Source organism: Aythya fuligula, chromosome 1 (assembly GCF_009819795.1).
Source record: "Aythya fuligula isolate bAytFul2 chromosome 1, bAytFul2.pri, whole genome shotgun sequence".
Taxonomy (NCBI): domain Eukaryota; kingdom Metazoa; phylum Chordata; class Aves; order Anseriformes; family Anatidae; genus Aythya; species Aythya fuligula.
Window position 1 is genome coordinate 119,334,163 of NC_045559.1, and position 16,226 is coordinate 119,350,388.

The window sequence follows — 16,226 nt, forward strand, 5'->3', positions numbered from 1 at the left end:
CTTTGGTTGCATGGGATGGCTGAATTTGAAAACGAGTCTCTACTGCCCTAGTAACAATGGTAGTCTACAGAAAAAATATTACCTTCTTCTATAGTTGTGATAGACCTCTCTAAAAAGAAACTGAAAGAGATCCTTTTGAAGAGAGAGAAAAATTGCACCTTTCTTTGGAAGCAGTCAAGTGGGTACAGGAGTAAGCTAGAAAGAAGCTTGCCCAAACATGCAATAAATTCAGAGGTCAGCATTACCAGGGAGAGCAAGCAGTAGTCCCTGCTTGCTCTCCACAGTTGTGTGTACAGAGAAGGTATTTTTATGAGTCAGGATGGAACAGTGTTTGCGGTATTCCACAAGGTTATTGAAATTAAGAACAAACCTTTAAGGAAGACTATCCACCCACTCCACACAGTGTTGTTGTGTCAGAGGGGAGATTAATTTTGAAACCTTTTTGTCTTCTACTCTACCCTTTTTTGTGTGTTTTGTTGTTGTTGTGGTTGTTACTGTTGTTGTTTTGTTTGTGAGTGTTTTTGTTTGGATGGTTTTGGTTTTGTTTGTTTTTAATCTTTATGTACTTGAGAACTATAAGGGTTGGTGTAGAGTGCTGAAAGACTGTAGCTAAATTATTTTTTTTCATCATCAGAATCTACAGAGTACTTAGTACATACTAAGACAGATCTATTTAAATCTAATACGAACAGCTAACATGTTCTGCATTAAATTCACCTCTAACACCACAACAACTAAAGAATAACAAGTAAACCAAATTGAGTTATATTTGTGTAACCCAATGGAGTAAACAGAAGAATCATATTTCTTGGCTGTGCCCATCATTTTGTTTTCATATTATGTCTTTTTTTCTTTTGCTCTACATACTTTTTTTCTTTTGCCTACATTACAGTCAAAGGGTGACAGCTACTTACTAAACCATGTAAAATTAAGAACATACTCCATTTTAAAGCCATTTGTATTTTCATTTTTCTATAGTATTGTTCTGCACACTTGAAGATTATTTTGGATATTATTTTACTGAGTATATGTTTTATAATAAAATTAATGTTTTTTGTCTGAAATTTTAAGGAATGAAGGAACTCTAGTAGTACACTGCACTACAGGAGGTATTTGGAAGTTTCCAATGCTGTTCATTGCTACAGAGCCAGAAGTGGATGATGTCATCAACATTGAAGCAATTGGCCTAAATAAGGAATCTATTGTTGATTTTAAGCTTACAAGCCAGACAAGGTAAAATATTTATGATGAAATGTTTATGTAGTTTTCTGTGGATTAAATTCACACTCAAAACAGATTTGGGAAACAGAAGCATACCTGAACTGCATCTATTTCAGTAATACGTCATTACTTTCAAGTGCTGCATTGTATAGCTAGCAAATGGGATATTGAAGCTATACTGTAAGAAGCACAAATATTCTGCATATTAGTATATAGCCCCTTAAGAGAAAAATTATGTAATAGATCCAAATGTTTTTGTTTTAAGTAAGGTTTTGCCCTAAAATGCTTTTCAATGTAAAGTATGGAACACAATGCTAAGGAAGGTGTGACAAGATATTAAAGGCTTGCTATTAAATGCTTAAAGCTTTCAGTAATGGATTGTTTTTCAAAGTACTTTATACTTCAAGCAAGTTAAAAACAATTCTTTGCATTATGCTTTATTTTATTTTATTTTTTTTTTAATGTGCAGTTCTTTTGAAGGCATTCCTGTTTTATTATGTATGGATATTATGAATTCATCTGTACCCTGCCCTTTCACTGCATAACATTGTCAGATTCATCACTACTTTGTTACTGGTCTACGTATACTATTTAAAAGTTCTGCAGAAATATCTGTTAACACAATTTTCAAATACATTTCATCATTTTCTTAGCATTTCCTAACGTTGTAAAGAACCCATAGTGTTATTTGTATACAGCAGGAAGTCAATGAATAAAACGTGTGTTATTAATAAGTAAGTTTTAAATAGTAAACAGTGAACCTGAAAGACAGTCATGATGCTTAAAATCAAACTAGTTCATGAATTTTTATTTCTTTTGGTCATTACTTTTTTTTTGTTTTTATTTTTTTTTCCTTTTTACCATACATCTAGAAAGCTGTGGTGGTTTTACTCAGCTGGGCAGCCACCTGCTCTCTCACTCCCCTTCCTCAAAGGGAAAGGGGAGAAAATATCACAAAAAGGTCTCAAGGGTTGAGATAAGGACAGGGAGATCACTTAACAATTGTTGCTATGGGCAAAACAGACACGGAGTAGGGAGATTAGTAACATTTATTGCCTATTATTAACAAGCTAGAGCAATGAGAAACAAAGAAAAACTAAAACCACCTTCCCCCCATCCACCCTCTTCCACCTCCTCCCCTCAAGCAGGGCAGGGAAATGGGGGAATGGGGGCTGCGGTCAGTCCCTGATGCTGTATTGATATATATACAGATCTCCACTGCTTCTTCATGGTCCTTCCCTGCCCCTGCTCCACGTGGGGTCCCTCCCACGGGATGCCGTCCCTCCCCAACTGAGCCTACGGGGGCTGCCCACAGGCAGCAGCTCTTCAAGCACTGCTCCCACACGGCTCTGTCCCACGGGGTCCATCCATCCCCCAGGAACAAACTGCTCCAGCACGGGTCCCCCACGGGTGGGGGGCAGCTCCCCCCAGAACCCCTGCTCCTGCGTGGGCTCCTCTCCATGGTCTGCAGCTCTGGCCTGGGGCCTGCTCCTGTGGGGGTTCTCCATGGGCCGCAGCCTCCTCCAGACCACATCCACCTGCTCCACGGGGGCTCCTCCACCCATGGGGGGGCTGCAGCGTGGAGATCTGCTCCATGTGGGACCCATGGGCTTCAGGGGGGGGACAGCCTGCTCCACCAGGGGCCTCTCCACAGGCCGCAGGGAAACTGCTGCTGTGTGCCTGGAGCATCTCCTGCCATCCTTCTGCACTCACCTGGAGGTCTGCAGGGCTGCTTCTCACTCCTCTCTAAAGGATTGAGATTATTATTATTTTTTTTTCCCTTTCTTAAATCTGCTCTCCCAGAGGTGCAAACAACATTACTTATTTGCTTGGCTCAGGCCAACAGTGGCTCCCTTTTGGAGCTGATTGAAACTGGCTGTTACTTAACACGGGGCAGCTGCTGGATTCTTCTCACAGAAGCCATTCCTCCAGCCCACTGCTACCAAAACCTTGCTATGTAAACCCACTACAAAAGCATGCCAAATATACTGATGGATAAGTAATTTTCATGGTAGATACATGGTTTTGAAGCATCCCCAGCAAGAAGTGTCTTTGGTTCTAGCAGACTTTTTAAAGAGCTTATTTCCAAAAGCTGTGCACCTGAGATGGACTGTTGTTCCAGCTTTTAGATGGCTGTCAGTTTTGATAATTACTGAGGACTCTGAAAAAGGCTACTATCACAGTGTTCAAGGTAACTGCTTCAATAGAATGGGCTGTTTCAGGAATAAAAGTGAAGCAATTACTCTTGCAATACTGTAAGCTCCTGGTAGGTGTTTGATAGTAGCGAAGAGAGCTAATGTTCTCTATAAAAGGTACTATAAAGCCTGAGTCATTATAGTTATATAAAGAAGGAGCCATGATGGAACACAAATTCTCTTTTTCCCTTAAACAAATTTCAAATTTATTTTACATAAGAAGTATTTCTCCAATATGTTTCAAAGACAAAACATAAAGCTTGCATGTAGTGAATATATTCCTGGAGAAGAGGAGGCTCAGGGGTGACCTTATCGCTCTCTATAGGTACCTCAAGGGAGGCTGTAGCGAGGTGGGTGTTGGTTTGTTCTCCCACATGCCTGGTGACAGGACGAGGGGGAATGGGCTTAAATTGAGCCAGGGGAGTTTTAGGTTAGATGTTAGGAAGAACTTCTTTACTGAAAGGGTTGTGAGGCATTGGAACAGGCTGCCCAGGGAAGTGGTGGAGTCACCTTCCCTGGAAGTCTTCAAAAGACGTTTAGATCTAGAGCTTAGGGATATGGTTTAGTGGGGACTGCTAGTGTTAGGTCAGAGGTTGGACTCGATGATCTTGAGGTCTCTTCCAACCTAGAAATTCTGTGATTCTGTGATATTGAAAATAGTGTGAACAACTGCTCTGTGAGATTTATATGCTTTATCTTACCCTTGACTTGCTTAGGATCTTTTTGGTGGTGGAAGTTTTGTTACAGAAATAGAACACTGAGCCAAACAAAATGTGGCGTACAGGATCTGCAGTTTAAAAGCAATTACATAAGAAACCTGTATATTACAGGTGTAATTTAATGCTTGAATAACTCAAATGACTTAGATTAAAAAGAAAACAGAAATATTGAAATGTGTTTTAAAGTTTCAGTTGGGGTATAGAGTGCCATTCTTTAAGTCTTCCTGAAAAAATGGTCACTCCGTTGAAGTAAAAAATTAGTAACCCATTCCCATAAAGAAGCAGTTCATGTATGTAAAAGAGGTGTCCTATACACCTCTGTTGCCCCTATCTCCCCTGTCTCCAACCCACTCCCTTCTCTTCCCCCAGTGACTCTCTGTCTTTATTTCTTACGATAGATAGTGCCTCATGGCACTTGTTCATTGAGAGTAATTGGGAGGGAAAACGGAGACAGTTTTCTAAGTAACCTGCTAGAAAGAATATATATTTTTTGCTGTGTCCTTTTCCCCCTCTGCTATTTGCTACTTACAGGATAGAGTTATTGCATTGGCTTCACTTATAAAACTTCTGCATCTTTTGGGGGTGGTAGGTTGCATAGTGATGCAACAACAAGAAAAATATATTTGAGAACCACAGACGAAATAAAGGCTTAATATCTTAATAAGGACAGATTAAAATTCTCATTTAAATACCAAGTCAAACGGTCCACAGAGTACCGTTGGTGGCTACTACAAACGTATGAAGCCAATGGTTTTAGCTTTCTTTTCTATACAGCTGCTGCAATTGAAATGCAGGCTTCTTTTAATTTCACTTCTCCCCAGCAAAATTTAAACTCGTATGAAGTATTTTGGAGTAAATTAATGATTTCCCAACTTACCCATAGCCGCATTTGGTGTAGTTGCTTCACAAATAATTAAAAGTTATAAATGAGTTGCTCTGCTGTTCACAATGATCTACGATAATGAAAGCTCTGAGTCCATGCAAATAGTACATTTAAATAGTGCTCACATGCCTCCAATGAGCAACATCTGCATCAATAACTAACAACAGACACTGAGATGCAGCTATACAGTTTTGCTGTATGAAAAATAAAAATCATATATATTTTTAAAAACTGTCTACACATTTGACAATTAACCTTTCTTGGTATTTGTCATAAATGTAGGTTTAATTCAATACCAGCTGAAATCTTTTGGCAACATTTCCGCAGAGGTAATTGGCTTTGGTACAAACCTCTAATATTTGTTTTATCATTAGTGTTTGGCTTAGTAATAAATGTATTATTGAATGACAGTGATTTATGGATTGTCAACAGTATAAACCAAAAAGAATAGATAAAATGTTTTACCTGTAAATAAAAGTTGAAGAAACTTGTTTGATATCCAGTTCAAATTATTGTTTTATTTCTATACTGGTCTGTGAAATTGAAACACGGGATAAGTTTTCTGAAATTGATGCTTATGTTTAAGCAAAGTGTCCTTTCAGTATTTGTTTTATTGAAAATAAATTCTTAATATACTTTTAATAAATTTTATTGTATTGGGATCAGTACTATTTTATTAATACAAAACTGTTTTCTTGAGAATATTTACTACTTTGTATTTCAGTACAGTGGTGTTTTGACAGCTGGATGTTATTTCTTCACATTTAAATAGTTGTATGCAGCTACAGCAGAATGCTACCATATACATATGAACAATATGTTCACTTTATTTTTTTTTTTAATTACATTAGTTCTGAATGTTTAGTCAAGATGGTGGATAATTCTCTCTTGCCCTTTCTATCTGTTTATTTCTCACATAAAGAGCCTCCTTTCACCAATGTAATTCTAGCTTTCCACGTGATTGTTCTAATCATATGTCATTTCCCATATCCAGTATCTGTCCTTCCACCCCAGCCGCTCATTCCAATCTTGTGTTTATCACAAACAGGGTATTTGCTACATTAAGGCAAGTTCTCCAGTGAACTCAAAGTATGCTTCAGAAAAATATACTTAGGCAGCACCACCTGTTACAAAAGCAAGAAGCATCGTATCGATACATGTATGGTCTCCACAGAGTGGTATCTGCAAAATCCAAGATTCTACCTGATTACGGCAATTGAGCTATAATAAAAAGAGAACCAAACAGGTCAACAGGGGAATGAGAAGATGAATTTAGGATTTAGAATAACTGCATATGAAGACTTAGTTATCTTACCTACATTTCATATTTTGAACACCATTATGGATATTTTCCTTACTTCATCTATGCGCGTTTCCTAGTACACAGAATAAACGTTCAATAAAAAAAATAAATCCTTTATCAAACAACATAAATTTTAATGTTGACTGAAGAATAGTGAGCAACCGATTTTTTTTCTGTACCTTTCCTAATTGCAAAGGAAAAGCAAAAAAGTTAAAACTTTGAGAAATATTTCTATTTTACTATAATCATGGCTCTAATTCGTTAGGATTACCATGAGCCAGGATTATGTATGCTGCAACAAAATGCATTCATCAAGTTTTCAGTACACTCACCCTTGCCCTCCTTTTTAAGTTGCTGTGCACATTACAGGCTTGGATTCCTACATCAGCCCCCTTGTTACCAAGTTCTGTGAAATTCTACCATTATTTTAGAGAATTCTTTTTCTTAGTATCTCCCACATACTGTCAGCTGCAAAATATAAAAGTTAATTGAGCTCCATTTTGGAGTCTCAACGTAGACTGGTAGAAAATATTAACAATACAGCAGTTATAATCATCCTTCTTAACAGTACAATACCTGGCATTTAACACATTTAGCCAGGAGCTGTGTCTAGCCGTGGGACCTGGACCTCTTCAAGCCAGAAAAGTCAGTTCATCTATTTGCATGCATAGTACTCCTGGGTAGAATGGAAATGAGACAGAAATCTTAACATGTCGTGAAGATAAAAATTCTAGCTCCTGCTTTGATTTTACAACATGTGCACAGCAGAAGTGATGTAATATCTAGAAAAACATTCGCTGACAGTTACTTGTCATGCACCGTTTCTTTGTATTTTTGAAAGTCCTTTGATTTTGAAGCAGTATTTCTGAAGCAATATAGTTATGATTGGAGTTAAATCTTTTCTGATGTCCAGAGATCAGGATTTAGAGTGGTCAATTAAACCAGAGTTGCTTGTGACACATAAAAGAACCAATTTTGATGAATGATGAGGATCTCTTTTTTTTTTATTAATAGTCAATATTTATAGAAGAGAAATCATCTAGCTCATGCCAACTATCACTAATAATTTTATAGAATTTGATAACTATATAGTAACATTTCTTGTGACATCCAACAGATGTTAACTACAAGTGACAATAAGTTTATTTAGGATAAAGTATTTTTGGAAGCTCGTTGCAACATTTTCAAATGGGATTTCTATCCTTTGTTTCATTAAGAAGTCATACACTACAAATTAAGAGGTTATGTTATTTTTCTTTTATTTTCTTTTATTTAAAAAATACATTTTATCTGTGGGTTGTTTTTAAACTATAGTTTGCATAATACTGATTTTGTAAAATAATAAATTTCTGTAGGAATAATTTACTGCTTCTCTAGTTTGAGGAAGAGGTAAGTAAATATTAAAGTTATTTTGAGTCTTAGTTTAATGAAGACCTATATTTTGAGTTTTGCTGTGCCCATTTATTTTATAGGCTTTTGCAGTGAGATCTCTATGGGATTATAAATTTTAAGGTTTTATTTATTTGAAGACTTAAGGTGTTATTCACTACTAGTTTACTAATTTAAAAATTATTTAAAAATGAGAGCACTTATGAGCATGAACTGCTATTTAAACTACTATGAAGTAAAGATTAAAGGAGTAATTATAAATGTGTCTATTAAATACTAACTCAATTTCCACTCTTCCTGTTGCCATGATTTCATTGTCCAATTATTATTTAAATTCAAATTACTATTCACTCTTGTTCATTATTTGAATAAGGGGAGAGGGTATATTATCTGACAGCAATATAAAACTGTTGATTGTAGTTATGGAACACAAAGTTGGGAAGACAAATTTACTTCCTCTGGCTTGTATGGCCTCTACACTTGTATTTACTAATTCCTTTGTGCTTGGTTCTTATGTATTTTCAAAACTCTGCATATCATTAAACTTTATCGCATATGTTAGTATCTGCCACTCTTGAGTTAAACAAAAGCCTTCTTGTAAAAAATATAGAAAGTCTCATCACTGTCTTTCATGGCTTTGAAATGAGAAGCCAAACGTTAACTCCAGAGTGGTTTCACCTGAAGCAGTAATCAAAGAGAAAAGGAGGAATTAATTTTTAATTATTTTAGGCCACAAAATTATTAATTTTTAATTATACATTAAACACACAGACACTGAAAAGAGTAATGTCTGAAATTCAGTGCTATTCTGGGAACTTTATGTCCAGCTTTTTGTGTACAAGAGAAAATGACAATGACAAGCAATTTACTTATGCTAGCAAGTTAGCCAGGGTGCCAGATCATATCCCCAATGTGAACATCAGTGAAAACACTGTTTTTGTTTTTCTTGAGAAGCCATCTTTAGATATACTTATAACACACAAAAAGAAAAAAAAAAAAGATTTATCAGTAGAGGCACTGTGAAAGGTTCCTGTATCTGAATGTGCATGAATAAAATATTAATCATTAGTTCTTGTACTGTTAGCCAAATCTTTCTTTTTTGGTCTATCATATTATGGCTATACATTTAATTTGCCAGAATTTCTAGTTTCCTTACTGGACATAGCTACCACTTTGAGGAACTTTTTATGTCCAATATATGACTTGATTGGTTTGTTTAAAACTTCCAGACTGGGGGAGGGGAGGGAGAGGAAAGGAGGATGTTTTAGGTACGTATATATGTGTTCATATATGTCTGTATGTGCATGCATATATGTTTTACTCATCACACAAAAAAATGCAGCTGCATCTACTGTCTTGTATCAATACAAAGCATGCAGATCTTTTTTTGAAAGCATTTTATTAGTTTTTCTCTATTTTTCTTTCTGAAAGTTATATTCTGACAAATTTGATGCAAGAAGATTTTTTTCTCTTACTTGGCAAATATCTTGTGTGCACAGTTGTAGATTGGTTTTGTGACAGTTTCATTTAAATTGTCTTGTTCCCTTGCCAGGACTTAAACTATAGATTTTTCTCATGTGAACTCTCTGACTGTTCTAAGGAATTATTTATGGTGTCTGAAAAAAATCTGCTGTTGCATCACTCCCTGCTAAGATGCAATTTCAACAGGAATAAGGTCTTTATTTTCTTTTCTGTCTTTTTTGTGTTCTATGCATGCAGCCTCTTCCATCTCCCTTAACATTTAGTCACTGTTTCTGTAGTCTAAGTCACACTTGTACGTTTTATGAACACAAAATGTGTTTATTAGGGCATGTCATCCCTAAGTGCTTACTAGAAAACAGACTGAACAGGAGACAATGAAAGTGTTTTCTTAAAATGTTCCTATATCTAGTCAATAGAGCAGTTTTGTTGGAAGTGAAGACTTGTGTTCAGCTTCATGTTTACAGAACCAGGGTTTGAGTAGTTATCTCAGACATTTTCGATGAGTGATCTACTCTGCTACTCAGTTTAAGAGTAGCATCCTTTCTCATCCTGTGCTTGTCCTTTATTTTGTAGGTATGCTTTAAGCATTCGTACCTGAGCAGGTCTTATAGGAAATACTGATGTGAAGACTCAAGGCTTAGATGCTATATACATGGGAACTCAGGCCATTGTAAGCTTAGTGCTATAAACTCAGCTGCTCCCCTTTTTAGGTACCACCAAAAGAAAATGTCAGAATAAGCTTAATGTCTCAAAACCTGAAATGTGTTTTCAGACGTTCAGTTCTTTTGACCACTTTGATGTCAACCAAAGGAAAAGTTAGGCTCAATCCTCTAATGCATTGGAGCTTGGTAGCACTGCTAAATCTCAGTTAACTTTCTGAGGAGGTGGAAGCTTTTTGGTTTCCATTTTCTGCACTTGCACTGTTTTCTTCTACAAACTCTCAGTTCGACTTTTTTTTTTTTTTTCTGACAGTATTTTAGAATTTAAGAAAACCTTCCGTGAGAACATACACAAAAGGAGAGCTATTTTAAACTATTTTTAAACAACATGACCCAGCATACCATGCAATGAATAGCACTTCCCGTAAATATGTGGGACATTTCTATAGAGATTTGAATTGTCATAAAATATTAAATTCCATTGCATTGTGAGTGTTTTTTTTTTTTTTGAAAAGCAGTGTTATTTCTGGAGCAACAATCCATGAATAAAAAGATTTGAACAGCGTTCTTGTCTGAGATGCTGTTAGTTTTTCATACTTTAAGTTTTATCAACTAAAAATATTTTCCTTCTAAGTGTGCGCAGTATTTGCACTGTTACACTGTGATAGATTGTTGTGAATTATTTCTTGACCGTGTCATCAAATTTCTAGTTTTAATTTCTTTTGTTCTTTTTCTGTCTGGAATAGAGTTGTCCTCGGAAATGTATGTAAAAACTAAAGGGAACTTGACAGGAAAATGCAATATATATGTATTTTCATGCTTAGAATGCTTATGACAACTGATCTGTAAGAAACTGTGATAAATAGGCTTCATGTTGGAATTGTCTAAAGATTGTTTGGTAGTGCGCAGCCACTCTTTTTACCAGGAATAAGACGTTTTCTTTTGGTGCAACGGTACTGCCATGAAGCTAGCAATTAGACAAGATCAATAGTAGTACCTGTGACAAAAATTCTTATGAGACTGCAGTTGTACAATAGTATCAGTAGAGGAACATGATTATTGTTATTGCAGTATCTCAAAGTATTTGGTCTGTGAGACATGACAAGTTTTGAAAACTGATAGAAAACTATATTTCTCCATATATTCATTTCAAGCCTTTCAAACTCACTCCTAATTTATTAGTACTCCATCAGACTGCAAATTCAGTTCTAGTCATAAATCTTAACAAAATGGGTGGCTTGTCAGTTTTATTTGATTAGGGATTGGAAAAGTGGGGGGTTTTAAATAGGGTAAGTATATTTTCTACTCTGACATTAAATTTATTTTGATAATTCACATTATACTTTTACACTTAAAAATCAAACAAAAAAACAGATGTTATAATTATTCTCTAGTTATTATCATATTTATAACAAAATATATTTTAAACGGAAGACTAGTATGCAGATCCCTACATATAAAGATTATAAATATTTATAATTAAACGTAAACAATTACTATAAAAAATTATTCTGTAAGTAATAATGCTGTTATTGTTCAAGCATTTCATGGGCTGCCACATTTCCTAAGTCATGCCACATGGTGGCCTGAATGTTTAAAAATAAAAAATTATTATTATAAAAATTATATTATTATTATATAATATATTTAATATATTTTATTTATATATAAGATTAATATATTTTTATATAATAATATTATTATATAATATATTATTATTTTAAAAATAAATTGTATTAAGATATTGCAAAAGGCACAATAACCTCCTTTGCTTTCCTGTAGGTACCCTGAGCCATTCACTGCATACTTCCTGGCGGGCAGTGATCCTGACTTTGTTGTACTGCCACAAGCTGGAGAACTTCTTCCAGTGGGCACTGTTGGAACCCATATAACAGTGGGATTCAAGCCAAGAATGTATGGCAAGAAGCATAAAGCAACACTTGTAATTCAGGTAAGTCTTCCTAGATGCAATACCCAAATATACTCTCTCCATTACTCAGGACTGGAAGGGAAAAATAATCTTATACAAAAAAAGCAGTACTAAAACATGCAAAAGCACACTGTAATTATTTTGCTACTCTTCACTACAGACAAGAATAAAATAAAATAATGAAAATTAACTCATGACAAGTTGGAAAAACTTACATTCTAATTTTAATTTCTTTGTTATCCCTTTGCCATCAGCACCAGAAACGGATATGTATCATAATGCATATAAAACAACTACATATACAACATGACAGAATAACTTTTAACAGGGTAATAATAAAAAAAATCATATTAAGAATAAGTGGAAAATATGTGAGTAATTGAATATATGAGACCTAAGTTAAGGCACTAGAAGGTAGATACTAAACTGTAAAAGGCAAATTTCAGAAGAAGAAGCTAGGTATAACTTCATATAAAAAAAAAGCTTCAAAATAAACAAAAAGAATTTTTAGCCAAGTAGCTTCTGAGTCTGAAGGTCAGAAAACATCACAAGACATTTTTCTTTCAGTAGTAAAAATGTTCTTTTTACTTCAGGAATGTTTTTTTAAGTCATTCTTTAAAAGGAAAGGGTTTGTCCAAAATTTATAGTACTGGAGAACACCTGAAACTCTCTGCAAATAATGGTTTGCAGTTGAAATGCACACTTCACTGCATGCTGGCAATGTCTTTGGGTTACTGTATTAGAAGTGAAACAGCAATACTGATTTAAAAATTAGATGGTCAAAATAAAACTGATAAAAAGATGCATGACAAATATCTATAGTGTTTTCTCTCTGAGTGGTAACATGCACAACAGGAATAAAAAAGAGAAATCCTAGGGAAACAGGAAGGCCATTTAATCCATCATATTTTTTTTGCTTTTGTTTTGTTTTTTACTGGATTAGACATTTGATCAATTCATTTTTTTTTTTTTTTTTACATAAACAGCAGTGTTCTTTATATCTCTTGCATTTGAAAAACAAAATAACTGGCTGAATCCACTGTGTTCTTTTATATTATACAATGCGATATAACACATATGTACACCTCAGAAACTTCTAATGTAGTTCAGGAACAAAACTCCTGTTATTAGGCATAGCACATTAAAATGTACTGGCCATATTTGTCTTTGGTTTAACTTCCATTGAAAATAGAGCTTCTACGTGACGAATTTGTCTGCAATGGGATATGCATCATGGTCAAAGATTTGCTTTCTAAGAACTCACTCACTAATCCAAAATTTTCTTTTAGGAATTTATGAGTACAGATGGGCTTTGAGTAATTGGATTTTTAATTTCCACACCTCAGTCTCAGGTTATGATCTAGGCAGATGGCTCTTTACATCTCCACCTGTGCTACTGCGCATGGGTATAGGAATTCACTCATACATATTATTGTCATAGGTACTATCTTGTCCAATCTACTCCTGAATGTTAAAAAATTTATTAATGACTCTTCATGGCTTATACTCTCTTTATGTTTGCTGATAATCCTTTGGGGGTATACTAGAATTCATTCTTTCCTCTCCACAAAATCTTTTGGTCATGTAGTTCTAATAAAAGCTGTAGCACTTGTGACTGTAATTCTGCTGGTGACTCTCAACAGCTACCTGAAAGAAACTTGACTACTTGTTGAGAATACCAGATACTCATTTCTGCCTTTGCCTTTCCTGTTAGTTCAAATAATTATCATTACTGACCCTGAAGAAGACAGATTTAGTTAGATGGCAAAAACAGTATTAAATCACTCTTATTTGGGGAATAATAATGAAAGTGGTGAAAAACAATGTTGGACCTAACACTGAAGAATCTCTTTTGCATGTATTCTTTCAGCAAGGTATTGACAGAGGCTTTGAACTGTTCTTAAAAGCAGCAAAGGTGTTTTTACAGTATTGTGTCTCTTCTGATACTGCCATACTACAGACTACAGCGATCTTCCTGTAAAATTTCCTTTGCACTTCTGGGGATAAAGTCAGAGTCCTAACACTAACATAGTTTTATTATTAAATTTTATGAATAGTGAGTTGCAGAACTGCTATTTTTGTATGCTTCAATGAACAGTGATAATTGGGCTGTAAAGCAGCACAGATGACAGTGTAAGTTCTTTATCTGTTTTATGCTGGTCATTACAATTGTGTTGTAAAGTAAAACAGGAGGTTGGGATTATGGGGAAAGTCATCTTTTCTTCATTTGTTGAAAACATTAAACCCAAACATTGTACATGCAATTTTTTTTTTTTATTTGCCCTGCTGAGAACCCAGTCCTGAAGAAGTAATTAACGTGAAGAGATTACAATTTGTCTTTACCAAAATTCAGTGTGTACATTTTGTTAACTGAATGCACATCTATAATTGAAATAATGTAGCCTCATTTATATTTTCTGTACACAAATCATGAAGTACTTCATGAAGTATTTGGGGAATTTTTTAAAACCTTAATATTCATGAATACTTACAGTAGATTTTATTAATGGCAGAAAACTTTAATTACTTTGCTGAAGCAATTCAATTTTCTTTAACCGTCATTAAAACCTATGTCTTGAGTCAACTACATATCAAAACAATTGAAGGTAGACTATTATTTGAATAGCTGGTAGGAATCTTAATTTTGTAAAAGTACCATGGAAAATTACTTAAAAATTTCTGTAGATCAAAGAATGAAATTAGAGAAATATAATAAAAAGCTTGTAAAGGAAATAATCATGCTTGTTTCTGTATCTGTGAAGGAGAACATCATAATCTTACTGAGCTACAAGCAAGAAACAATGACAGTGCATGAAGAGCATTTTAAATAGATACTATTCCATAATCAAACGTCAACATTTTTAATAGCTTTCGTAATCAGTGCATTTCTAACTGAAAAGAAAAAATGTTTTCCCACTAATTACAAATTAGTGAAAGGATAATATATAAGCTATAAATTACTGAGAAGATAAAAAGGACTTCCTCAGTCAGACTAACATCTCTGAGTTTGGCTGCGATGTGCTGGCAAAACTGAAGAGACAAGTGCCACAGCCTAGGGCCAGCAAGGGCAGGGGAACTCTGTACAGGCTTCCCGGAGCAGGAGCTGCTGCCAGGTACAAGACAGAGCAGTCAGGAGGCTGGCAAGTCCTGGCTTGGAAAAGGGCATTTTCAAGTTGGCCTACAGCTAATTTGCTTGCAGTGTGCTGAATCCAGCTGGAGACCTGAGCAAATGTGTTGTAATTCATGGATGAGACTGCAGAGATATTCTAAAGCAGAGGGCAAACAAAATAAGTCTTAAAAGATAAAATAGATGTCAGAGAAAACCAGATTGCAGGTAACATTATCAAGCCCTCTAGAAGTCAGGCTTGTGCACCTTTATTACTGAATAATCACTAACTTAGCCTATGGAAGATAGCATATCAAAACCATTTGTCATGCTGCTCTGGAAATAAATGCTGCCGTGTGCAAGCCACAGTAGCCGTCTGTGGCTTCTCTAAGCTTAAATATGCAAGCTTGCATATTTTAACAGAAAATGATACTGTTACATATTCAGTAGCTTGGTGAAAATACATTGTGCATTGTTCCTGGTAGATTTGTTAATTACCGTAATTTAATGTTATTCTGAATTGTATCTCTTAAAAATAATGAACAAGGGAGAATGTAAAAAAGCTAATAGGATAATTGAAATAGTTTCACAATGAGGAAGACATCACCTGTGTCCCCTGGCTGATGTTGAACTGAGTTTTGTGATTACAAACAGAGGTCCAGAAAGTTCATTCCAAGCAGTGAATATAGCACATCCTATCACTAGCATCACTGGATTTTGGGTGAAGAATCAATACTCAAAATTTTTGATTCATAGGCATAAAAATAGTTAGTTTGCTTATTGAGACTATAATTCCCATAATGACAAGAGTTTATACAAATATGGGAATGACTGGTGTATAATGGCATTCAAAACATTGCCAGTAGTGAGGGAGTATTTGATATTGATTGTATTACATCTAAGCAAAGCTGTGAAACATCTAATATTTGAATTGCAGAAATCAATTTAAGTTATTTTTAATTTGATCTGGAATTGTTCCTATAAGTTAAGAAAATGACTGTTGAGCTACCATTTTAATTAAAAATGGGAAGGAAAGACCATTGATTAAATGTAAACTTAATGGTTGGACTTGACAATCTTTTCCAACCTAAATGATTCTATGATTCTATGTGTAGTATCTGATAAAGGAGAATAAGTGTTATTCACAAGCACCCTCAGACTCTAGTTTGATCACTTTTCCTCTTTGATACACTGAAATAAAGTGTTGATGACAGTTTCTCAGGATGGCTCAGTACTCCAGTTTTAATATTACCACATTGTGAGGAATGGCTCACATGAATTGTTGAGTATGTAATAAAATCTGTGAGTATATATGGAAATGAGTTGTATGTTTTGCACT

At 34.9% G+C, this 16,226-nt stretch overlaps 1 protein-coding gene across 1 annotated transcript in view; it reads left to right on the plus strand.

Annotated features, from left to right (window-relative positions):
- CFAP47 (cilia and flagella associated protein 47) overlaps positions 1-16,226 on the plus strand; it is a 325,591-nt gene that overhangs the window by 299,069 nt on the left and 10,296 nt on the right. Inside the window, exons 63-64 of the mRNA XM_032197971.1 lie at positions 1,072-1,233; positions 11,634-11,802. Coding sequence (XP_032053862.1) covers positions 1,072-1,233; positions 11,634-11,802 — 331 coding nt within the window. The remainder of the gene's footprint in view (positions 1-1,071; positions 1,234-11,633; positions 11,803-16,226) is intronic.